A 25198-nucleotide genomic window follows, 5' to 3' on the forward strand; every position below is an offset into this window, starting at 1 on the left:
ACCTCAAGCATTGGAGTCGTTCTTTCTCTCCATCACCACAAAATCAGTCTGTTCCATTCCAGTAGCTATAACTTCACCTTTTTTCCAATCATCTCTACTCACCCAGACCTCTCATTTGGAAGAGTCAGGAACAAAAGAGATAAGGCATTTTATAAAACTTATAGAAACTCATGATGCCACTGACCTTGGCCTGCATGAACCACTGGGTGAATCCCGAGGTAGTGTACTCAACCAAGTGCTGATTAGTCTTATGATATGGAGCTATATCAATCCAACAAGAGAAGCCAGGTGGCTGAGCCGGTTTGAAAGCCCTTTTGGCTGGGCGGCCAACCTACCAGCCTGGGGTTGCCATGAGTGAACAGGAAAGCATCATGCCCAGGAATGGTCAGGGAGGAATCCCAAATTGTAAAATAATAAAAGATCATCCGAATCACTAACCAGAAAGTGGTTGAGAAGAGACGGTCCCTTTCTGAGCACAGCCACATACAGTGACCAAACTGCCTTATTAAGGTATATGCACCAGGAAGAGATGAGGGATTAAGAGTCAAAAATATATTTAAATTGATTTTTCAGGAGGCCATTCCAATACTCAATGATATCAGATACCTGTGAATGGCAGGGAGCATGAAATGGCCCTCGAATACCTTGACTGTCAGTGCACTGTTGAGTAGCTTTTGTGATTAAAAAAAAAAGCACACCATTGTCAAGCTGCAAATGGGCCATGAAAATATGGCACAGATCAGTTTCAAGGGCCACAACAGTGTGGCTGGAATCAGCTGATTAGGCTGGAACAGCAATATTATAAGCCCAGAAAATGCCAACAGCCATGAGGCACAACAGACAGCCCCAAGAGGAAGTCAAAGTTCTGATGTATTCAATTGGCCAAGAGCAACATAGTTGGGGTGAGAGCCCATGCTACATCACCACCCTCACCAAAATGCTTTTGGCAGGAGTCACAAGTCTGGCTTGTAGTGGTAGTCTCTGCATCAGAAACAGAGTCCTTCACCTTGCACAGAGCCTACGAGGGTAGCTGTGTTGCCACGTCCAGTACAAAAATGGACCCAGGCAGTAATGGTGGCAATCCGGGTGGCGCAGTCTTGACGTGAACAGTAGCTTCGTACCAGAGAACTGGCCCATATTATGGGCATCTACATAAGTGACACAGACACTTTGATCAGCAGCTGTGATTTATGACATTTTGCAGCCCCAAAGAAGGATGTCTTTAACCTACCGATCTGTAGTTTTCCAAGTGACAGACCAAACTGCTAGACCATTGGCTACAGCCCAGGGGTCAGTAAAAAGATAAGGTGTATCAAGGAGAGTACTGGCCAGGGCTGTGAGAACAGCCTTGAGTTTTAACAGCAAATGGAACAAGCATGCCCATGTTTGGTTCTGCAGAGCTGACACTGAGGCTGAATAGTAGCAGAAGGTCAGCAGATACCATCAGGTTTAAGCTTAGCCAAACCATCAGTGAAGTAGACCTTAGCACTCAGGGTAATCTCTGTGAACCGAGGTCCCCATTGAACCAGCAGTTTTGCTTCAGGCAGCAGAACAAGAGGTAAAGTATTCCCAGAGGGAGGGCTGCCCCTTTTACATGTAAAGCTGAGACGCTACTGGAGCCCGGTCAGCTGCACGCTGGAATACAGCATTTCCCTCTGACAGTGAGGCTGGTTTGGCCTCCCCATCCTGTTTGAGTCCAGCTGACTCACCCTGAAATGAAACTATCATGCCGGAGAGTCAAAAGGCTTCCATGAGTCGGTTCCAAGAACAGCCCAGTAGCAAGTTCCTAGCTGTTTACGAAAGGAGAGCCACTACCAGGGGACAAGAGGGCCCAGGAGTCCAAATATCCAAGGAGCACCTCAGATGGAAGATGCCTCTTTTTGCCAGACTCTAAATGGTTAGACCATTAGTCATAGAGACTTGTAGCTCAAAGGGGTCATTTGGGTTGTGGGGATCCAAAGGTACTAGTATTTCTCTACATACATCTCTTCCCGAACATGAGTGTCACCTCTGGCACTGACAAGCATTGATAGCACAGACCTGTAAACATCAATACTCATTACACATTCACCAGTGTAAGCTACAGCAGTACACTGAATAGGCCCAAACGGCTGCACCCAACAGGGTCACATAAATTTCCGTTCTCCACTGCAAAAAATTGCCCAAACTCTACTAGTTGAATTCTGGTGCCCTCCTCCCACAGGAATGGGTAGGATAATGACTTGGGTAACTACATCCAATGGAGCCATGAAAGTTTGACTCTCTCCCCTCTGTGAAGCTCCCCAGCATACTAAGGCAGGATGCACTGAGTCTCACCTTTGATCATCTTCCTCCTTAATGAAACTGAAGCCAGGATAGAAGAGAAGGGGGCACAGAGGGAGAGAGCAGCTCTGAGCCCATTAGCAAGGTTTTGCATTCAGTTCACCTGAATAAATGTGGAGTGTTTCAGACCACCCAAAGGTCTCTACTGAATAACATGCCCCTCACTGCTGTCACCATTTATTTCTGTTTTGGGGGTTCCTTGGCTTAGCAGCCACAGCTACATTATCTTTAGAGCCATCCCATTACTCTAAGATTCCTTCTTCCACCTGCCCTGAGGAGCATGCCCAACCACTAAGGCACTGTGCAGGCAGCTTGTTTCAATCATCTTTCTCACCGCTCAGACTCTAATGATTAATTAACAAGTAGGACAGCGGAGGACCCTGGTTCCCCTAACCCACCTGATACTTGAGCAAGAGCATTTACTGCTGGATACCAGGGTATGTCTCATCTCTGAATCTGCCCTGTGGGGCTATGATCCTTTCTCTTCTAGGAGACCACGTCTCTTTGTCACATTCTCACCACCAAAACTGTCAAGAACTGTGAAGGGTCTGCAAGCTAACAAGTTAGTCTGGCACAGTTTTGTGGGTACTGCCAGAAGACATGAGATTCCAAGGTCAGACACAAAGGACTTAATTACTTACAGAAACAGTCAAAGTAGGGGCTTCCCTGGTGGCACAGTGGTTAAGAATCCACCTGCCAATGCAGGGAACACAGGTTCAAGCCCTGGGCCGGGAAGATCCCACATGCCATGGAGCGACTAAGCCCATGTGCCACAACTACTGAGCCTGCGCTCTAGAGCCCATGAGCCACACCTACTGAAGCCCGCATCCCACAACTACTGAAGCCCGCACACCTAGAGCCTGTGTTCCACAGCAAGAGAAGCCACCACAATGAGAAGTCTGCGCACCGCAATGAAGAGTAGCCCCCGCTCACCGCAACTAGAGAAAGCCCACGCACAGCAACGAAGACCCAACCAACACAGCCAAAAATAAATAATTAATTTAAAAAGAAAAAAAAAAGAAATAGTCAAAGTACCATTTTCTTGTTTTGGTTTCCAAGCTCCAATTCCCTCAGGACAATGTAAAGAAGGCCAGGTGACACCTATACATGCAGAGGGTCACTTTACAGGAGAGGAACCCTGAGCACAGGGAACCCAAATCTTTTATAGTGCCCACTGCTTCAGAAGGAGATGATCTTTATATTCCAAGGCTCTAAGCAAACCTGCCCTTTGTTCTGGAGGGAGACATTATCTCTTCTCTATCTTCTCTATCATACAAACATCCTAGAAAAATATTCCAGAAAAAAGGCAGTCAGTATCTCTGTTCAGAAGACATACTGAAACATAAGCGACCTATAGAGAACTGTCTAATGCCCACTTGTAAACAGATAAAGTTAAATGATCTCCCCATTTGTTATTTACTGACAAATAGACCAGACCCTTGCATCAGTGGGTGAGGATATGCTTCCCTGATTACCTACCAGTGGACCTGCTCCTATTTCTCTTTGACTCTTCTCAAGATTCTCTGTAAGGCTGAACTTATCTTCTATCTATCTCACAGGCCAGTGTTTTGTAACAACCATTAAATACAACAGTGATTTAATGGATTTCAGCAGAGTTAGGATGAATTAAAGATTTCTGAGTAGAGGGCTAGCATAGATAATCTGGATACACATCTAAACTAGTGATTCTTGACTTTTCCTGTCTTCAACTCACCAGAGATCCAGACTTAGAATCTACTTGTCAGTGGTTAAGGAGGGGAGGAGGGATGTCAATGGAGGAAAGCCAAATTTAAGCATTAATTGAACAAATCCAGACTTAAATCCTCATATTCATTATTTTGCTTGAGATAGTGTGAATACTATAATTATGCCATAAACAGACATAACCATATCCAACTACTTTTAAGCACTTCAAAACTAAATACTTATATATTATTCTCACCCTCCCTAATAGTAATGATATAAATTGATTCTCTAAAACTACCAGACTTTTATATATTACTTAGTACCTCTGGACTAGAAAACACTTCAAAAGTCTAATCCATACAATTTGGGGCCAAAAGTACTTACTTTGTTTTTTTAAATAGCAAACATTCTGGGAGGTATGTTAAAAAAAGTCTAATTTTTAAAATTAGCGATACTTTTATGTTGAAAGACATGTTAAGATATACTTACTGCTTATCTGTCCACAGCAATCAACCCAGAAGTATAAATATTAGATCAACATCTAACCAACGAGAAAAAAAAAAATACTGCTACATCAGCTGATTTTTCTCTCTTTGAATTTAATGAGTTTACATCAAAAAATTAGGTAGTCATTTTACATTTAAGGAATAAAAATCTTTTTTAAAAAAAAAAAGCAATACAAAGAGTGAGAAGATTTTAACCAAGTTTACATTTCTTTTTGCTATAGTTTTTAACAATTCATCTCATCATATTACAATGTGCAAATGCATTTGCAGCACCCATTACAATCATGACACTAAATTTAAGGAAGTACATTGTTACTAATGGCCCTCAGAGAAAACTGATTTACCTTCTATTAAAAACTCTACAATATATAAGCATTACATAATAATGCTACTTCACCACCATTTGTCACAAGAACTATCACCAAAGTTTTCTGGAAATGAGTCCACACACAAATTAAATATTTAAAAGGTGAAATGTTCCTTATTTTAACTTCAGCAAGATCTTTCTTTTTCATTGTTAAGAAACACTTTAATAGTTTTAAAGTAAAAGCTGTTAAGAGTAGAGTCCAGATAGCTAAAACTGTACTCCTGAGTTCAAACTTACAGATAAGTCTTTTGTAAATAGTTCTCAATAAAATATCCTCCCTCCCCAGCCCCCTGTCCCAAATCTTGAATTTTTTCTTACAAAACTTTGGTCAAGAGTAGAAATATATCCAGGCAGGTATGTATGCCATATGATAGCAAGAACGGTAAAGCCCAACTAATGACTTTGGGTTTTAGAAATAGAAGGCAATTAAAATGTACTCAAAGTTACATTAAGAAAAGCTTTCACTGGGTAATATTGAAACAGTCACAAAGGTTAAGAAAATACTGATATCAAAGTACAAATGACTACAATGTTAAAATAGACAAAAACTACTATACAAGAGCCTCTTTTAAAATTAAAAATAAAGAACACAACACATGAGTCAGGATTGTTTTCCTGTTCTACTCATAAATTTTAGTCTTTATATGCAGAGGGTTGGGTTGGTTATGTTGACATCTAGTAGAGTTTCTTATGACATCTGATGAAGTCTCGTTCCAACTTCAGACGGTGGCTCTTCCCTAAAGAACTTCTTGATTTTGGTCACATCTTGGTCATTGTACAATTTCAAAGTAGTGCAGTATCGCCATGATGTGCTGAGGCATGAAGACATATCCTGTGTACAGTGCCATCCCCACGATGGAAACCAGCATGGAATCTAAGTTGTAGTTAAGGAAACTTCATTTACTTTTTCTCAGTTTATCCAAACCTAAATCCCCACATTTTTTCAACAATTGTTCTATGTAGAAGTACCCATTCATTTAATGCTTTCTCATACCTACCAAGTATTTATAAAGAACTAATAACTATAATTACAGCCACTAACCTTAACTATGCCTAACACCATTCTAAGTTTTTTAAGCTCATTTTGTCTTCACCGTCACCTTACATGGTGCATACTATTATTCTCCCTATTACATTTCAAAACATCAGCCTGCTTAAAATGAAGCAGAGAAAGTGACTCTGTTCAATCTAAGAAACAGAAACGTATAGGAATAAAATTGTACAGTATTCAATGACTGCAAAAGGTCTACAAGCTTGAACAATAAGAATGTCTGATCCAAGAATTTTAGAATTATTTAAACTAGAATGTGGCTAAGATATTGGCTTTAGAGCCAAAGATAAGATCAATCATATACTAGTGACATAAACTGATAATAGCTGCTACTATTAAACATTCATTATTATTATTATCACTAAACTTTGCAACAACATCAAATAAAAGCCACCTTGATAACCTAAACCATAAACATTCTGCACTGTGGTCCTTTCTCCGCATTCCAAAAGGAATGTAAACTGTATAGGGGGCTTCCCTGGTGGCACAGTGGTTAAGAAATCACCTGCCAATGTGGGGGACATGGGTTCGAGCCCTGGTCCAGGAAGATCCTACGTGCCGTGGAGCAACTAAGCCCATGCGCCACAACTACTGAGCCTGCGCTCTAGAGCCCGTGAGCCACAACTACTGAAGCCTGCATGCTGCAACTACTGAAGCCCGTACACCTAAAGCCTGTGCTTCACAACAAGAGAAGCCACAGCAATGAGAAGCCCTCGCACTGCAAAGAAGAGTAGCCCTGCTTCCCAGAACAAAAGAAAGCCCGCATGCAGCAACAAAAACCCAACGCAGCCAAAAATAAATAAAGATAAAAATAAAAAAATTTATAAAAAATAAATAAACTGTATATATGCAAGTCAACAAGGAGCCCTCCTCTTGGGCCACAAGAAATACTGCTAACAAAAGTTATGTAAAACCTGAGGGCTTTTTGCTTTGCAGAGTCATGCTAAGGGGAATAACTCCTTCTGAACTGGGACTGTTTTATGCATTCATTCATTCATTCATTCATTCATATTCTCTCTCTCCCCTCCTCCCCCACCTCCTGTCTTACATACCTTCAGCTCTACATACTAGTAGTTCTATAATACCTTACATTCCTTTATGAGAATATAGGGTTTAAATAAACAATGTGATTACTACCAGCTAATATTTGTATAACAGTTTAGTTGACAAACCTCTTTTATGTATTATCTTGCTTGACCTTTACGGCTTTCCTGTGAAATGTTTATTCACTAGTACTCATCAGAGACTGACAAAACACTGAGGTGACTTGTCCAGGGTCACACAAGAAGCTGTCTTTAGAGCCACAGCTCAAACCTGACTCAGACCCTAAGTTCATTCCCCTCATCTGGCAAACATGGGTGAAAAGTCTCCCATAATTTTTTTTAAATGAAATTAAAATCATAATGATTTGGGGACTTCCCTGGTGGTCCAGTGGTTAAGACTCCACGCTCCCAATGCAGGGGGAACAGGTTCGATCCCTGGTCAGGGAACTAGATCCCACATGCTGCAACTAAAGATCCCGCACGCTGCAATGAAGATCCCACATGCCGCAACTAAAGACCTGGCACAGCCAAATAAATAAATAAATATTTTTTTTAAAAAAAGATTCCCACATGCTGCACAGCACGGCCTTAAAAAAAAATCATATTGATTTTATAGTGGGATTTTACAGTTTTCATGGGAGGGGTCAGCCTGCATTCAGTCTTAGCTTTTAAGCTAAGGTTGGTCAAGTGTGGGTCCCAAGGTGGCGAGGGCAAGTTCTTGCTGATTAACAACCATTATTTGGTGAGTTACATTTTTCTGGGGGTAGGAGGAGCAGCTGGGTGATGGGTAAGGAGGTTAGGAGGAAGGGCCTTGGTGACAGGGAGACAGCCACAGTGGACATTCTTAGTCCTTCAGTGTCCCTCACAGTGCCCAGAATGGTGACCAGGACAATTTGGACACAGGGATATCCTGAAGCGGGATTTATGAAGAAGATGGACAGGACTTTGGAAATGGGTCACTGCATATGGCGGCAGAGGCCAGTGTCACATCTGGGGCGAAACCGATGACCCTGTTGGGGGTACCTGGGTTGGTGCTGCTCTCCCTGTGAAGAACTTCACAAGAGGGAGGGTGTTTGCAGGAAGGAGATGTGCACTGGTAGAGTTGCAGACGTCAGATGTGGGTAGTTCTCCCATGACCTTTTTTTTTTTTTTTTTTTTTTTTAATTTACTTAGCCGAGTTGGGTCTTTGTTGCTGGGCACCGGCTTTCTCTAGCTGCAGCGAGTGGGGGTTACTCTTTGTTACGGTGCACGGGCTTCTTGTTGCGGAGCACGGGCTCTAGGCGTGCGGGCTTCAGTAGTTGTGGCTCACGGGCTCTAGAGCGCAGGCTCAGTAGTTGTGGCTCACAGGCCTAGCTGCTCCGCAGCATGTGGGATCCTCCCGGACTGGGGCTCGAACCCGTGTCCCCTGCATTGGCAGGGAGACTCTCAACCACTGCGCCACCAGGGAAGCCCTATGACCATTTTTTTAATTTACTTTTTAGCCTCCCTTAATCCAGTTCTTTCTTAAACAACCACTTTGTATTCACCACTTAATTTCTTTAAAAAAAAAAAAAAAAGTACAAACTTGCTTCCATATCATTACTCATCACCCACACAACCATCTGCCTTCTACCTCTCCAGGCTATAGACACTGCTCTCAGGGCACAAACGACCTCCTACCAAATCCAATGGCTATCTGAATTGACACTATTTTCATCTTTCCTCTTCAAAACTCCTTCACCTCTGGGCTGAGGTACTGCTCTGGTGCTCTCCTCCCTTCTCTCGCACCATTTTCCTAGTTCACTGGCTCTTTTTCCCTGTCTGCCACTAATGTGTAAGATGATTAGAGTTAATTTTGTGCTTTTCTCCCAAACATCCACTCCAGCCCTCCTGCTAGTACAGCAGCCGTGCTCTTTGGGTGGGCCTAACACCTATCCCAACTCCAGGGATAAGCCCTGACTGATCTGAACCAGTTAAGATCTTCTCTTTTTACAAATGCCCACCCCCCAAATCTGATCAACCAGCTCAAAGTTTAGGAGTTCTGCCAGGAATCCAGGAACACAGATTCTCCTTCTAAAATATGCAGTTTGCTGATAGAATCCTGGAATCACTGGAGTCACTTTGCCTCCATGAGGAAATCAAAACTCGGAACAAAGTTGACAGATGAAGGTGGCGGAACAAAAATAATCGCAGAAAAATGGAGCTAGAACCCTGATCAAATGGCCTGAATCCACCCTACCACTGGATTTTCAGGTACATAAGCCAATACATACGCCCTTTACCCATAAACCACCTTTAGATATTCTTTGTCATACTTGCAGTTGAAAGGATTCTAAATGATAAATGGAGTTCCCAATGATTTGTCTTGGGCCTACACACACTTATAACTTAAACAACCACCTTAATGTTGTTGACCTGACCCCACCTTCTATACTGCAGACAAGTATTTCCTATGATACTGGACATTTCCACCTATGACAGGCTTAAATTCACAGAGTCAAAACTGAACTCATTACCTTTCTCCAAAACTACTTCTTCCTATAGGTCCTATTTTCCAATGATTTGAAAATTGTTGACACACTATCTGATATAACTATAGATTAACTATTTGCCTAGTCACTCAATCTAAAAATTGCTTTGATTCCTTCTCCCCAAATTCAAATTATTTAAGACTTCTCCATTCTTTCCAACCACACAACAAATGACTTTTATCTCATGTTCCCCTACCCTTATCAATGATAAATGATTGAGGTATTTATCATTCCTTACTTAATCACTTAAAAGCTCCCACTTTAGGCCTCTGGCTATTTTCCATGTCTCTCTTTACATTTTAAAATGCATGCTTCCCAATGCCTCTAGGATAGCACTTGGAATTCTAAGCCAAGAATCTGAGGACCTTTCCAATCTAGCTCAAGTACCTGGTCTTAGGTTGGAGTGCAAGAAGTAGACAAGAATTGAGAGGCTGGAACAGGGATTCTTGTATAAGCTATTCTGAAGGGAGTTTTATCAGAAGGGGAGTGAGCAGAACAGAACAGAGCAGGGGGAAAAGCTGAGGAGGTTCAGGAGCTCAGCTCTCACAGGGCACTCTGGAGCATGAATTGTACCACATATTGGTGTTGCTTTGAGGCAACAGGCCTGATCTTTTGTATCCCTTAATCTGTCAATCACTGGCTGTGCGATAGGCTGAGGAAAAACCACCTGGGCGAGACAGCTGCCTTGGCCAAGGACAATAGTCTGGAGAAGGGGGAAGCTAGAAGGCTGTAGCAGACAACACTCCCAGCAGCAAGGGAGAAGTACATCAGCTGGCAAAGGGGATCAAGGTGGGGACCAAAAGCATCTACAGTTGACCCTTGAACAACATGGGTTTGAACTGCACAGGCCCACTTATACGTGGATTCTTTTCAATAAATACCTACTACAGCACTACACAATCCATGGTTGATTGAATCTGCAGATGTGGAGCCACAGATACAGAGGACCCGACCGTAAAAAGTTATACTCAGATTTTCAACTATGCAGGGGTCAGCACCCCTAACCCCTGCTTGTTCAAGGGTCAACTGTACCATGCTGCTTTTCCATCATACCTCCCAACACTCCAAGTCATCCCCCAACAAACATACATCCTACTCATGCCATATTACACGAGTCTCAGAAAACAATGTTCTATATTTTCATACTGCTCTGCCTTTGATTACGGTTTAATAATGTGACTAAGGATAACAGCAGTGGCAGCTTTCATTTTGTCTAGTGTGCGCACGGCACTGTGTTTAGCCCTTCAGTAATATCCCGAAATCAGAGTAAGCAATGGAGCCAATTCCAAACCAAGTCAAACTCCTAAAATGTGTTCTTAACCATTACACTATAATATCTTCCTTTGTACGAAAAGTCCTATTCCTCCAAGTAAAACCTAAACATTCTTAGAGCTCAGCTAGTCATCTCCTCTCGTATGAGGCTCTCCCTAGCACTCATACTTTTTCTATTCTTACCCCAACGTCCTGGCAGAATTAACTATTCCCTAATGCTCATCAAGTTCTTTACTCATATCACCTGACATTACCTATTTGTAGATGTACTGATATTTATCTCATCCAGATTATCAACTCCTTGAACATAGGAACAATGTCTAATCATTTTTGTATCTCCAACATCTAACATAACACACACTTAATAAATATTTGATGAATAAAGGAATTGCTTAAGAAATGTTATTTGACTCTAGATTCACTGTGGTGCTTTCTACGTATTCCACATATTACTGTGACCAACAAACTCTAAAGCAACTACAGCAAAGAAAACCAAAATCTGTTTCTAAGCAATACTATATTTTCAAGATGCTTTTTGGGTTTTTTAACAGCTTTTAGGTAAGACTTACGAATGTATACACAAAGCAAATGAAATGGTATGATAATAATCTTCAGGTCATTGGCTCAAATTCAAGTAAGAATTACTAAAAACAGTCATTTGAATGATTATATTACGTACTCTTTATGGCACTATAATTCTTCTATTTAGTATGGAGCATGTATCAGTTAACATGCATAAATTAGCTTAACAGAGATTGTTCTACTATAAGACAGGAATCTGAAACTTAGGCTCAATTTTGTGAACACTAAATTGTCAAACCTTTAATCTTTTATATGCATATAAAATCAGGACATCTTTCCAAGTGAAACAAGAACTTATCAAAACTTTTTTTTTTCTTGGCCACACCAAAGGAATGCAGGATCCTAGTCCCCCCACCAGGGATCGAACCTGTGCCCCCTGAAATGGAAGCGCAGACTCTTAACCACTGGACCACCAGGGAAGTCCCTAGAACTTATCAAAACTTGAAAAGATGTTTTGCCTGGTTAAAATATTAGACACTAGAGTTCATGACTTTCTACAGCATTATGCTGTGATGCATACATGTGGAGTAATAACAAATAAATGGCAATTATATATGATAAATTCAGGATAGTGGTTACTTAGTGGGGTGAAATGGGAAGAGGAAGAAGGGAGATCAAGTGAGAAGGGGCACAAAGGGTCTTCAAATGCATGTTTTTCATCAGTAGTTGGTGGTATGGGCACACTTCATTATATTATTCTTTATGGGTTTTTTTATTGCATGCCTGAATAGTTAATAAGTCTTACTTATTTTTTTAATAAGTAAGAACTGTAAAGGAAAATGGAACTGCATATAGTACTAGACTAAAAACTGTTTTATTTGAAGGATCTTTTTCCCTGGCAAAGTTTGGGTTAGGCATCACTGGATCTAATTTGCTACTAGGAAATAAACAGAAAATCTTAGCTCTCAGAAACAGAATAAACAACTCTCAATTCTGACCAAGAAAACAGAAAATTACCAAAAGTCACTTGCACCTAGATGCAAATGCCAATTATTAGCTACTCAAAATAATAACAATAATAACAATAAACCTAAACTTTTACCCAGAGCCACTTATTAAATTTAACTTTTAATTCTATTTCCCTCAAAAAACAGTTTCTGTATTCTGATCCCACTTCTCCTAAGTATTTCCAGAAACACAATAATTAAAGAAGCCTCTAAAAGTAAGTTTTCTATACAATTAAATTTCAAAATTATTCCCCAAAATTATCCTAAAGCTCTCAACCATAAGAGAATATTTTTTTACTGAAGTATAGTTGATTTACAATGTTTCAGGTGTACAGCAAAGTGATTCAGATATACATATATTCTTTTGTAGATTGTTTTCCATTATAGGTTATTACAAGATACTGATTATAGTTCCCTGTGCTACACAATAGGTCCTTGTTGTTGATCTGTTAATCCCAAATTCCCAATTAATCCCTCCCCCCCAAATAAGAGACTATTTAAAACTGACTTAACTATACAGTGAAACTCATATTAAATGAACAAGTAAACAATGGGACCATGAGGAATTTCTACTAGCCTTAATAATCACCTTGCAAAACATGCAAAAAAGTGCCTTTTAATAAGTAACTTTCTACAAATGCGACTTAAGCAATTTTAGCCATGTAGCTGAAATAGCTCCAATACACTGAGTGGAATACTCCCTGAGATTATGCTTGGCACCATTCAAAACAGCAGTTTTATTGTGACATTTGCAAGGTTGGGGAACATGTGACCTTCATCTTCTTAGAAATGTTCTCACAAACAGAGCTAAGCGTACACCATTTAGAATATAACAGCTATTATTTGCTATCTGGGTACTTGAGTGGATTTCTCAATCCACTGCGCTCTTTAACACACCTCTCAAAGTTTAAAGTATCCTTGACACACTGAAGTACAAGAAATGGATACTGGAATCACCATGGCACTGGAAGAGACCTAGGGTTGAGCTGCAATTCTGCCAATCCCTGGTTGTTTCAAAAACTCTCTGATCACTAGTCTCCTTATCTATGGTTTAGGGACACACATCACCTACCTTTCAGGGTTGATATAAAAATTTGGAATCAAATCTATTCTGCAACAAAAGGTAATATAATCTTTATTGAAATTATTATCTGAGGGCTTGGGCACTTAACATTATGACTCAGACCTCTGTTTGGAAATTGCCCAAGGTCACCCTGCTATTAACTTGTTATTTATAGTATAATCCTAAGGCATCACAACCTCTCTGGACCTGAGTTTCTTCTCCATAAAATGAAATCCCTTCCTGGATTAACGTTAGGATCCCACTTGCTTGGAGAGGGCATTTAAGTACCACTTCTCAATCATCCTTAATGTAATCTTCTCTTTGAGACACTGAGGCACACACACACACACACAGAGAAAATGTAAATATTCAGTGTTATATAATACACATATATTGGAAGGTAATACACAAAATGATAGAGTAATCTTTCCATTTACCAAGCCCTTACTGCTGTTTGTATAAGTATCAGCAGCTGTACCAAGATTAATCACGTTTATGTTTTAGAGGGGGAACCGTGATTCAAGAAACATAGAATAAAGCTAGTGAAACCCAGACTATAACAAACCAAAAACCTCAAAAATTAAAAAATATGTCTTTTCTGTTTTGTGTGTATGTAACTGTCTCTACCACTGAATTTTAAGTGCTTGAGAGTGAACGCCTCGGCTGCTCTTTGCTTCCAGTTGTAGTGCATTGTTAGACAAAGCAGGCACTTCATCAACCATTCAAGAACTGAGCAGATAATGTGCCAGGATTGTGCAGGCACTGCCGATAATTGTTTGTTCAAGGGCTGAGTGAACAATCAGAGGTTATTTATAACCTGAACATAACATAAATACTTTATGGGTCCAATGGATTAAAAGCAAATAGATGTGAAACCATATATCTGTGTGCTGTTTGCTGTTTTCTTTAACAGGGATCCCCAGCTAATCATGAGCTGGTAAGTTCCCAGTTAGACAGGAAAAAAAAAAAAAAATAAAGACTTTTTGCCCATACAAGGGATTGGCCATCCCCAGTGCTTTTCTCAGCAACTTAAAAAAAAAAAAAAAAAAAAAAAAAAGAGGAAATGCTTTAAAGTTAAATACAGTACATCAGAAGTAAGACCACGGTAACTAACATTTCCTGCCCTAACCAGTAACCCCGTACTATCACCGCCTACTTTAGCAACCTATTCGCAAGACTTTGCAGAAACCAAAAGTAGCTCCTCATTGGGAAAAGGGCAGGGGCCTTTGTCCCAGTGGGTATGATTTATTCCTCTTCACTAGTCTAATTTCAATGTTTTCAGTCTCTGATGGCCCTGGTCACATCAAAAAACAAAGCTAAAATGTCATCTAAAACAATCCAATCTTCTATTAGTCAAATTCCTTTTGTAAAACTAACTCTAAAAAGCTACTTTTATCCTCAGAAATATTCAAAAGTTTTGATAAATTTAATTTTTTTAAGGAATCATCTTAAAAGAAAACAAAGTATCTGACAAAGTATTACCATAGGCTGTTTGGTGAAAAGCGATCAAAGCTCTAAGGGAAAGCAGGTGTCAGCTGCTGAGTGATGCTCCAAAAAGGACTCTTTCATATTACTGCAGGTTTTGTCCCTTGACCTCGAAAAACTAGAGACCATCACCAAAAGAAATGTTAAGAAAGCTTATTTTGGGACTTCCCTGGTGGTCCAGTGGTTAGGACTCCGTGCTTTCACTGCCGAGGGCACGGGTTCAGTCCCTGGTTGGGGAACTAAGATCCTGCAAGCTGCGTGGCATGGCCAAAAATTAAAAAAAAAAAAAAAAAAGAAAGCTTATTTTTACCAAATATATCACTTTTGATGCTTTCCTAGTTGCCATAAATGAAAGCAAGTAGAAGATAATGATATGGTTATAGTCCTGTGTAAGTCAGCCACTTTGATATTCTTGGGCTATAGTAAAGGATATCACATCAGCATCAGAGGTTACTGTTAGCAAGCAAAACCCATTCTCTGAGCTTTCTGTAGTGTTGGTCATACTTAAGTATGGAAATTGATTTTAGAACAACTTGATGACGAACTCTTTAAAAACTAAACAAACAAAAAAGCCTGCTGCTGAAACCAGCAATGATCATGTTCAACTCTGAGCTGAAATCCTAGAAATGGTTTGTAGCTCTGAACCCAGAGACACCAAGGCTATGTATCACTACGTCTTTATAATTAGAGCTTCTATTAATCACATGAAGATCTAAGTCCCAGGGTCAAGGGGGAAAAATTACCTGTCTGCTCTAGAATATAATCTGTTCTGCTATAACACATTTCTGGAACATCAATTAACTCATATATGACTAGGATATCACAGGAGCTGCATGGTTTCACATGGGATTTTTTGTAAATTAGGGGCGCCAGATTAATGAGGAAAGAATTATAATCTTCAGCAAGAAACATCCCTCGGCTCAGCGGCTGCAGTCCTTTTAGCTCTATTTTAAGAAAATTAAAAATTAGCATCTGTACCTGGGCTCCCTCTCCAGAAAGGTACACCTCCAGGCTAGCGCAGCTCCCAAATAATGGCAGGACTGCACTGCCTCCTGCACCTCCTCGACGGCAGCCCACACCATCTCCATCACTTCAGCAGTTCCAGTCAACTCTGTCCATGCATTTTTAATGTCCCCTGGGGCAGCGCCCAGCCTGCCTGCCCAGGCTATCCAAGTTGTCCCCCAAGATGCCAATCATTGTTTTCATTAGCACCTGCTTACGAAGTTGCATAGATTTTGAGGGGCTAATGATATTTTCCCATAAACTCTTTTATTTGAGAATTTTTCAGGAACGCATACAACACTTGATGGCCAAAATTCTTGTATTAGTAGTAATTCTACTTTTCATAACCATTGATCATAAATACAATACTGTCTTTCTATCATTCCATAACTACTATTTTTTTATTATTATTATTGTTTCTGGCTGCATTGGGTCTTTGTTGCTGTGCGTGGGCTTTTCTCTGGTTGCGGCGAACAGGGGTTACTCTTCATTGTGGTGCGTGGGCTTCTCATTCTGGTGGCTTCTCTTGTTGAGGAGCACGGGCTCTAGGAGTATGGGCTTCAGTAGTTGTGGCACCTGGGCTCAGTAGTTGTGGCTTGCGGGCTCTACAGCACAGGCTCAGCAGTTGTGGCGCACAGGCTTAGTTGCTCTGCGGCATGTGGGATCTTCCTGGACCAGGGATTGAACCTGCATCCCCTGCACTGGCAGGTGGACTCTCAACCACTGCACCATGAGAAAAGCCCCCATAACTACTATTTTTTAAGCATTCCAATTCATGAAAAGTATATATCCTATCTTAAGTAAATCTTTTAGAACATAGAGTTTTAATTATTAAAATTGAGCATTGGGTTTTTTTTTAATCTAAAGAATTTACCTTCAACTTCCCTGGTGGCGCAGTAGTTAAGAATCTGCCTGCCAATGCAGGGGACACGGGTACGAGCCCTGGTCCGGGAAGATCCCACACGCCCCAGAGCAACTAAGCTCCTGCGCCACAACTACTGAGCCTGCACTCTAGAGCCCACGAGCCACAACTACTGAGCCCACGCGCCACAACTACTGAAGCCCACGCACCTAGAGCCTGTGCTCCGCAACAAGAGAAGCCACCGCAATGAGAAACCTGCGCACTGCAACGAACAGTAGCCCCACATTCTGCAAATAGAGAAAGCCCATGCACATCAACGATGACCCAACCCCAACGTAGCCAAAAAAAAAAAAAAAGAATTTATCTTATCCTTGCTCCTAAGCACCACAAATGTTACAACAATCAAACCCTGAGCCGGGTTGTGGGGTGGAGGAGGTCACAAGGTCTTTAAGAATATGAAGCAATGGAGACAGGATCCACATTCAGCTCTACTGAAAAATCATTGGTATCACATGCAGATACACTGTAGATCATCTGTATGTGCTTTGTCCCCACTGCCATCAACCTCCCATGACTCTCCCTGACATCCTAGTACAGATCACCTAGTTCTTGTGTAGCATAGTTTTTCTCTTCCACCTTTCCTGAAAGAAAAGAACATTTTCCTACTAAAGAAAAAGTTATAATATCCTAAGGAGTACAGACAAGGGATAGTCTAACATTCTCACATAGCCAGCCAAATATCCAGGCAGTGTCAAAAAGGCTAGAGCAGCTGTTTTCAAACTAAAGCACAGGAGCCCTGGAGGAACAAGACTTTTCAGAGGATTAGAATCAGTTAAGGGGAATCAGTTTACAAATCTTCAGCTTCCACTGTACTCTCTCCTCAAGCTGATCTGAGAACTGTGATCTGCTACTTCTCCTTCCCATCCCCCACCCCTTACAACTTCACTTCTCTCACTTTACTTCCAGAATCTTACAATTAGCATTTCCCCAGGGTATAAAATAACCTCTGGGACAGCAAACAAAGGAATAGTAACTAACTTACATTGTACCTTATTTCGTTCAGGTAACAGACTCCTGGCACAGCTCCAAACCTCACCTATCTATCCATCTAATAATGTGAATTTGGAAATGAGACACCTTTCCATTCTGGGCCCAGCAAAATGCCTCCAGCAAGGAGGATGGTGAGAGGGGCCGTTCTGCCATCACTGAGGTAGTGACCAGAGAATCCACTGTCAACATTCACAAGCGCACCCATGGAGTGGGTTTCAAGAAGCGTGCCCCTCAGGCACTGAAAGAGATCCAGAAATCTGCCATGAAGGAGACAGGAACTCCAGATGTGCACAGTGACAACAGTTTCAACAAAGCTGTCTCGGCCAAAGGGTTATGGAATGTCCCATACTGTATCCACGTGTGGTTGTGCAGTTGTCCAGAAAACATGAAGCTGAAGATTCACCAAACAAGCTCTATACGTTGGTTACCTAAGTACCTGTCACCACTTTGAAAAACCTATAGTCAATATGGATGAGAACTAACCACTGATTGTCAAATAAAATTATAAAACAGCAACAACAAAAAAGTGAGACAGGACTGAAGGTGTTTACATAACAATTATTTGAACAGAAAAATGACACCGAGCTTTTCCTGACAGAAATTAAGACTGATTTTGCCTATTTGGCTTCACAGTGAGGACCAGCTTTGCCAATCAGGTCATGTGATGAATGTTTTCTATGAATTGTGTAAGAAAAAAACTATAGTTTTAAGGTTTTAGCAAGAACACAATAATTTTTAAAAAGCAAAAAATTAAATCTTTTGTAATTGTCTAAATTCACTATGAAAGATTTCAGATGTCAACTTAAATGAGTGAGAGGATACACAGTATGTGCTTTTTGTTCTTTTAGGGAATACACAAATGAAAAGTCTGAATACCACTGGGCTGGAAGGTTGGAAGTATTAATTTATCAGTTACAGAGACCTCCCTGGCGGTCCAGTGGTTAAGACTCCACACTTCCACTGCACGGGGCTCGGGTTTGATCCCTGGTCGGAGAACTAAGTAAGATTCTGCGTGCTGCACGACTCAGTTACAAAAAAAAAATTTTTTTAATTAAAAATAAAAATAAAATAATAATCAGTTACAGTTATTCCTAGCTCAGCTTTCCTCATTTAGCCCTCCCTGGTAATGGAAAACTGCATTCATTTCTACAAAAGGAAGATCAAATGAAATGGCATAGGGCTTCCCTGGTGGCGCAGTGGTTAAGAATTCGCCTGCCAATGCAGGGGACACGGGTTCAAGCCGTGGTCCGGGAAGATCCCACATGCCGCGGAGCAACTAAGCCCGAGCGCCACAACTACTGAGCCTGCCCTCTAGAGTCCACGAGCCACAACTACTGAGCCCGAGTGCCACAACTACTGAAGCCCGCACACCCACAGCCCATGCTCCGCAATAAGAGAAGCCACCACAATGAGGAGCCTGCGCACCGCAATGAAGAGTAGCCCCTGCTCACCTCCCCGCCCCCGTCTATGCGCAAAGACCCAATGCAGCCAAAAATAAATAAGTAAATAAACTTATAAAAAATAAATAAATAAACTTATAAATAAATAAATAAATAAAATAAACTGTCAAACATGTTAATTACTCTAGTATACTGACAGGTGAAGAAAGAACATACAGCTTAAAATGTAGCGCTGGGGAGGGGCAACATAGGGGTAGGGGAGTGGGAGATACAAACTATTGGGTGTAAGACAGGCTCAAGGATGTATTGTACAATGCAGGGAATATAGCCAATATTTTCTAACAACTGTAAATGGAAAGTAATCTTTAAAGTTGTATAAATTTTTTTTAATTTTAAAAAAAGGAATGCTTTTTTTCATTATCACTCAAAGCCTATCTCAATCCAAAATATCTACCTTTGCTTCTACCCTTGCCTCCTCCAGCCACCCTTAATTTATTCCAAATCCTGCAACCGAAGTAAACCTTTTCAAACTTAAAAAGCCAGATTGGATCACTCCTCTATCAAACCTTTCAAGAGTACCTTTTTTTATATATATATATATAAATTTATTTATTTATTTATGGCTGCATTGGGCCTTCGTTGCTGCGCGCAGGCTTCCTCTAGTTGCAGCGAGCGGGGGCTACTCTTCATTGCGCTGTGCGGGCTCAGTAGTTGTGGCTTGTGGACTCTAGAGCGCAGGCTCAGTAGTTGTGGCACACGGGCTTAGTTGCTCCACGGCATGTGGGAACTTCCCAGACCAAGGCTCGAACCTGTGTGCCCTGCATTGGCAGGCCGGTTCCCAACCACTGCACCACCAGGGACGCCCAAGAGTACCCTTTTTTACCAAAATTAAAAATCAAAGTCCTTACAAAGACCTCCAGGACCTCCAAAGAGTCTGACCTCACTGCCTAGGACTCTCCCGCACACTCACTCTGCACTGGCCATACCTGCCTCAGTGATGGCCTTCATCCATGCCAGGCAGGCTCTGGACTCAGGGACTTGGCAATGGCTAGTCCCTCTGCCAGCTCTGCTCTTCCCTCAGATTTCTACCCTGCTAACTCCCTCACCTCCTTTATCTTTTTACTCAAATATGCTTTTGCAATGAAGCCTCTCCTGATATCCTCTTTAAAAACAGTAACTCCATCCCATCCACACATTTCTTATCCCCCGACCTACATTTCTGTTTTCCATAATGCTTACCACCTAACATACTATATATTTCACTTTTCTTTTTTTTTTTTTTTTTTTTTGGGTAACATCTCGCTGCCTGCAGGATCTTAGTTCCCTGACCAGGGATCGAACCCATGCCCCCTGCAGTGGAAGCACAGAGTCCTAACCACTGGACTGCCAGGGAATTCCCACTATATATTTCACTCATTATCAAAGTTTCCCAAGGACAGGGATCTCTGTCTCATGTGCTCACTGATACATCACAAGCATCTAGGCCAGCATCTGGCACAAGGTACGCACACAGAAGTGTCTGTTCAATTAAAAAACAGTCTCAACCTACTTTTTCAACTTTATTTCCCACCCACTCTGCCTTAAAGAATCCCTGCTCCAGCCAAGTCAGCCTGGCGTACTCACCATCCCAACACATCTCTGCACCCCAGTCCACACCTTCTCCCCACCTGGGAGAAAATAAAGCAAAGAACTCAAATACCTCCCTGAAAGTTCTCTGAGTCCACCATGCTCTTCCTGCCCTGCATCCCAAAGCACTCACTGCCCAGCTCTTTCAGCGGAATAACAAGGGGTGGGGCAGGGATCCACCTGAGAACATGTGTCAATTCTAATTTTTCCTGAACTTGGATCTAATTTCCTGGAAGAAATGAAGTCCATCTTCTTGGACACTTAGAACAGAACTCAGGATGTTGAAATTTTTTTTAATTAAAATAAACTTTAAAACCCTGTTCCTAGGATTTTTTTTCCCATTCAAAATGAAAAGAGCTTTGAGTCTCATGAGGAAAGGAAAAATGTATATTCCTGTGGTTTATTTTCCTACTTTATTAAATACAGTTAGTCCCCTTCAGTTCTACCATCTCCCACCTCCTCTCCCTTCTCCAGTGAGTAATTCTTCTTGGCTGTTCACTCCATGCCAGCCCCTGTATGCCAGTTGTTGTACTATACTACTGTACTTTTCAAGGTACTGTATTGTAAGAGTAAAAATGTTCTCTTTATTTTTTTTATTTGTTTTCTAGTACAGTACTATGTAGCCAATTGTGTTAGTTGGGTACCTAGGCTAACTTTGTTGGACTTAATGAACAAATTGGACTTAACCGAACACGCTCTCGGAACTCGTCTGTATGTAGGGGACTTATTGTATTTAAATGTCAGTGAGAAAAATGTCAGTGAGAAAACTGTTACTGGATTTGAGTGACTCTACTCAAAAGGTATGAGCACCTCCCTTCATCTCCAGAACTCTCACTCCATGCCTAGGAGGCTGTCCTGGAACAGATATGACCCTCTTTCCTACTACTCACCCCCACTAATTCCACCCCAGACACACCAGCCACTCAGCTATCCCAGAAACAAGCCAGATACGCTGGTGCTTCAGGGCATTCCTAGTTACTGTTCCTTCTGCCTGGAATGCTCAGATCCTCTGGAATTTTTCCCCTGCTTAAATCTTTCTAAATGTCCCCTCCCTGACCACTCTAACTAAGAATCAAAGAACATGGACTCTTTCTTAGTTCCTATCTTCCTCTCCATTTTATTTTTCTCCGTAACAGCTATAACAATCTAATAATCTATTTTTTTACTTATTTATCTAGTGGGATTAGAATAAATATTTTTATCTGTTTTATTCACAGGTAAATCCCTACTATCTAGAATAGTATCTGGCAATTAGAAAGTATACAATACTTGTGGAATACAGAACTCAGCAAATGTACATGTTTTACAAATGAGTAGACAGAGCAATGCAAATGTTGTTAACATCTCCAAAATAAATCAAAGAAGTTCTTTCAATCTATAGCCTTTTCTACTTCTTTAAGTTTGAATTCTCTACAACTGAATGTTGTTCATCAGGAACAGTCAAGTTCCAAAGCTTCTCTAAAAGTGGCTTAAAATCAGTGCTTCTGCAATTTCTCTGAAATGACAAATCAACATATAAACAAATGTTTGTCAAAAAAAAAAAAAATGTTTGTCAAGCATTATTTGTGTGCCCAGCACTGTGGTTGAAAAAAAAAAAAAAAACTCTTTCCTTGAAGAAACATGGACTGTCTTTCAGGGGGAATCTAATTCCAAGCATAAACCAAAAAAACTGCCTGCGGGGCTTCCCTGGTGGCGCAGTGGTTGAGAGTCCGCCTGCCGATGCAGGGGATGCGGGTTCGTGCCCCGGTCTGGGAAGATCCCACATGCCGCGGAGCGGCTGGGTCCGTGCGCCATGGCCGCTGAGCCTGCGCATCCAGGAGCCTGTGCTCCGCAATGGGAGAGGCCACAGCAGTGAGAAGCCCGCGTAACGCAAAAAAAAAAAAAAAAAAAAAAAAAAAAAACAAACTGCCTGCATTTTGCTTAAAATAAATACAAATATAAAATGTCATGGAAACATATGAAGCCATTACAGAATAAACCTTTGTTTTTTTAATTAAAAGAACAAGGCTAAAATAACTTTTACTTATGCTTCCAATTATTTTAACAAAGATTTTTAATTTTCTAGCTCCCCTCAACAGCATGATTACAATGTTACCCAGTAAGGCACTACAGGGAGTGTCTCGCTGGTTACAAAACATGTCTTGGTTACAAAACCTGGTCTTTTCCTTTCCCACTGATGGCTGCCAATAGGGAAAGGGGACTTTCGAAACATGTTAAAACTTCCCCTCCAGAGGTGGATGTCAACAGGTCCCAGCAGGTCTCTTTCAGGTTGGTTGCAATCTCACTAGTGTGTGTGGTTTTTTTTTTTAATGAAATCATGTGGTCCCATAAACCAATGAGAAGTCAAATGCTTCAAAGGCAAAAACCCACAGAGGTACTACATATCATCATAATTTATTCATAATTTATTTCTCCATCCCCCCCAAGAAAAACACGGAGGTATTTATGACACTACTACTATTGCAATATAATACAGAAAAACCTTAACACCACTGACACCATAGCATTTATCTATGTGCCAACAAAAGCCTTTAAGAGTAAAATTAGAGTGTAGACTCTGATAGTGGGGCCCTACATTCAACTTCTGATTTAAAGAGTTTCAATTTAGCACAACATTGTTTATGTTTAAATTCACTTTTTAATAACTTTAACTGAGTCAAGAGGTGGTCTATATTTTAGTATACATTTTACAAGGATGACCTCATGAGCTCCAACCTATAGAACTTAGAGTGAAACTAAACTGCAGCTACAAGTAAATGGTGCAGGAAATTAGGGCATACTTTACATTCAGACTCTAAATCCAAACTCTGCATTCTGGTTCTTAAACTCCAGGTTTGGAAAGAAATGCCAATAATAATAAAACTAAATTTCCTTGTAAAGCAGCTAAGATGCCTCAAAAGTATTGAGACAAAAGACTCAGCTTTGAGTACAATCCTATTGTTATTTGTTCAATCCTATTTGTTCAAGACAAATAAACACACTTATTAAGGCTTGGAATGAAATTACCTCAGTCACTCTACCACGTATTTGCAAAGTTGTTCTGAAGCTACTCCAAACTAAACCACACTGAAGACGAGAGGCCAAGCAAGTATGCTATATAAAATATTTTGTTTCATATTGGACCTCAAGTTTTTTTTAAAAGTTCTCTCTCATTAGTATTTATTCTGCAAGAATAATATCAAGGGATGTCAACATAGACAAATGAAGACAGACTTCAGGAAGCCCCTCTTCACAACCTTGAGTTATTAATTGAGCTTATGAAAGTTAGATGAGTTAAGATACAGGCAAAGCACTTAGCACAGTTGCTTGGCTGGTAGTAAATGCTCTATAGTCGTTAACGAGTAGTTATTAGCCATCTACGAAAACACAGCTTCAAACACTATCTACAACTAACCACATATTCCTTTTCGGGCTCGACTGTTACGGACTGTGCAAACAGCAAATTAATGAGTAGAACAGACTTTTTAAACCATCTTGAAGACCAAAAAGGTACGATTCACGAACTGCTTTCAAAAACTGTACTGGGATGCCATAAGCACAAATTCACAACCTGACTTAAAAGCCGATAAACTGGTTAGCATTCTTATTAGGACCAAAGCCAGCTAAATCAGGGACAGTTAAAGGTCAAAAGCGTCCAAGCCGGGAGCGATTTGCTCCACTTACACGGTCCCTGCCTCCCACGGGAACAGGAGATTGAATCAAAGGCTGGCACGGCCGAAGTGCAGGCGAGGGCAGACATCGCCCTAGGGGATCTCCTCCAGCAATAAAGACGCTTCTACCTCGGTCCAGTGACTCACCGGCGACCTCAGATCTCAAAAGACTTCTCGTCCCCCACCCCCCCAACCGCGGGAGCGCCACCCTCGGCCCCGAGACCTCGGCCCGGCGTGCCCGCCGCGAAAAGGCGAGTCCGCGCGCGCAGTTCCCGCGGGGCCGCCTCTCCGCCCTCCCGCCGCCCCGCGCCCGCCAGGCCCTGGGCCCGGGAGGATGCCGCCCGGGCCCCCGCGCCCCGACTCGGCCCCGCGCCCGCGGCCCGGGCAGGATACTGAACACAGTCCGCTCCCAGGGCTCCAGCATGTAGAGCGCCGTGACCAGCAGGTACTGGTAGTAGAACCAGGACATCTGTTTCCAGGCCCGCGCCAGCGCCATCCCTGCCACGCGCCTCCCGCGTTGCAGCCAAACGTCAGTCTGTCCGGCCGGCCTCCCGTTCGCGTCCTAGAGCCCCTGGCCGCCAGGCCCGCCTGCCCCGCGCCCATTGGCCGGCCCGGCCCGGAGCGTCACCCGTGGGCACGCCCAGCCCCGCGCGCTCCCGGGCAGCCGGCCGCGAGCCCCGCCCGGCCGGCGTTTATTGGCCAGGCCTCGGCCTCGCGCCGCGCCTTCTCCCTACCCGCGGTTCCCCCTCACGGGGCTGCGCCCACGCGAGCCCG

At 41.9% G+C, this 25198-nt stretch overlaps 1 protein-coding gene across 1 annotated transcript; it reads right to left on the reverse strand.

Annotated features, from left to right (window-relative positions):
• Nucleotides 1-5651: 5651 nt before the first annotated feature.
• SPTSSA (serine palmitoyltransferase small subunit A) lies at nt 5652-24920 on the reverse strand (the record flags this gene model as incomplete). The annotated part of the gene is made up of 2 exons (XM_079699563.1): nt 5652-5755; nt 24818-24920. 2 exons carry the CDS (start codon nt 24918-24920, stop codon nt 5652-5654), a joined length of 207 nt encoding a protein of 68 aa, XP_079555689.1.
• Between the last annotated feature and the right edge of the window lie 278 nt (nt 24921-25198).

Source organism: Hyperoodon ampullatus, assembly GCF_949752795.1.
Source record: "Hyperoodon ampullatus genome assembly, chromosome: 3".
Taxonomy (NCBI): domain Eukaryota; kingdom Metazoa; phylum Chordata; class Mammalia; order Artiodactyla; family Ziphiidae; genus Hyperoodon; species Hyperoodon ampullatus.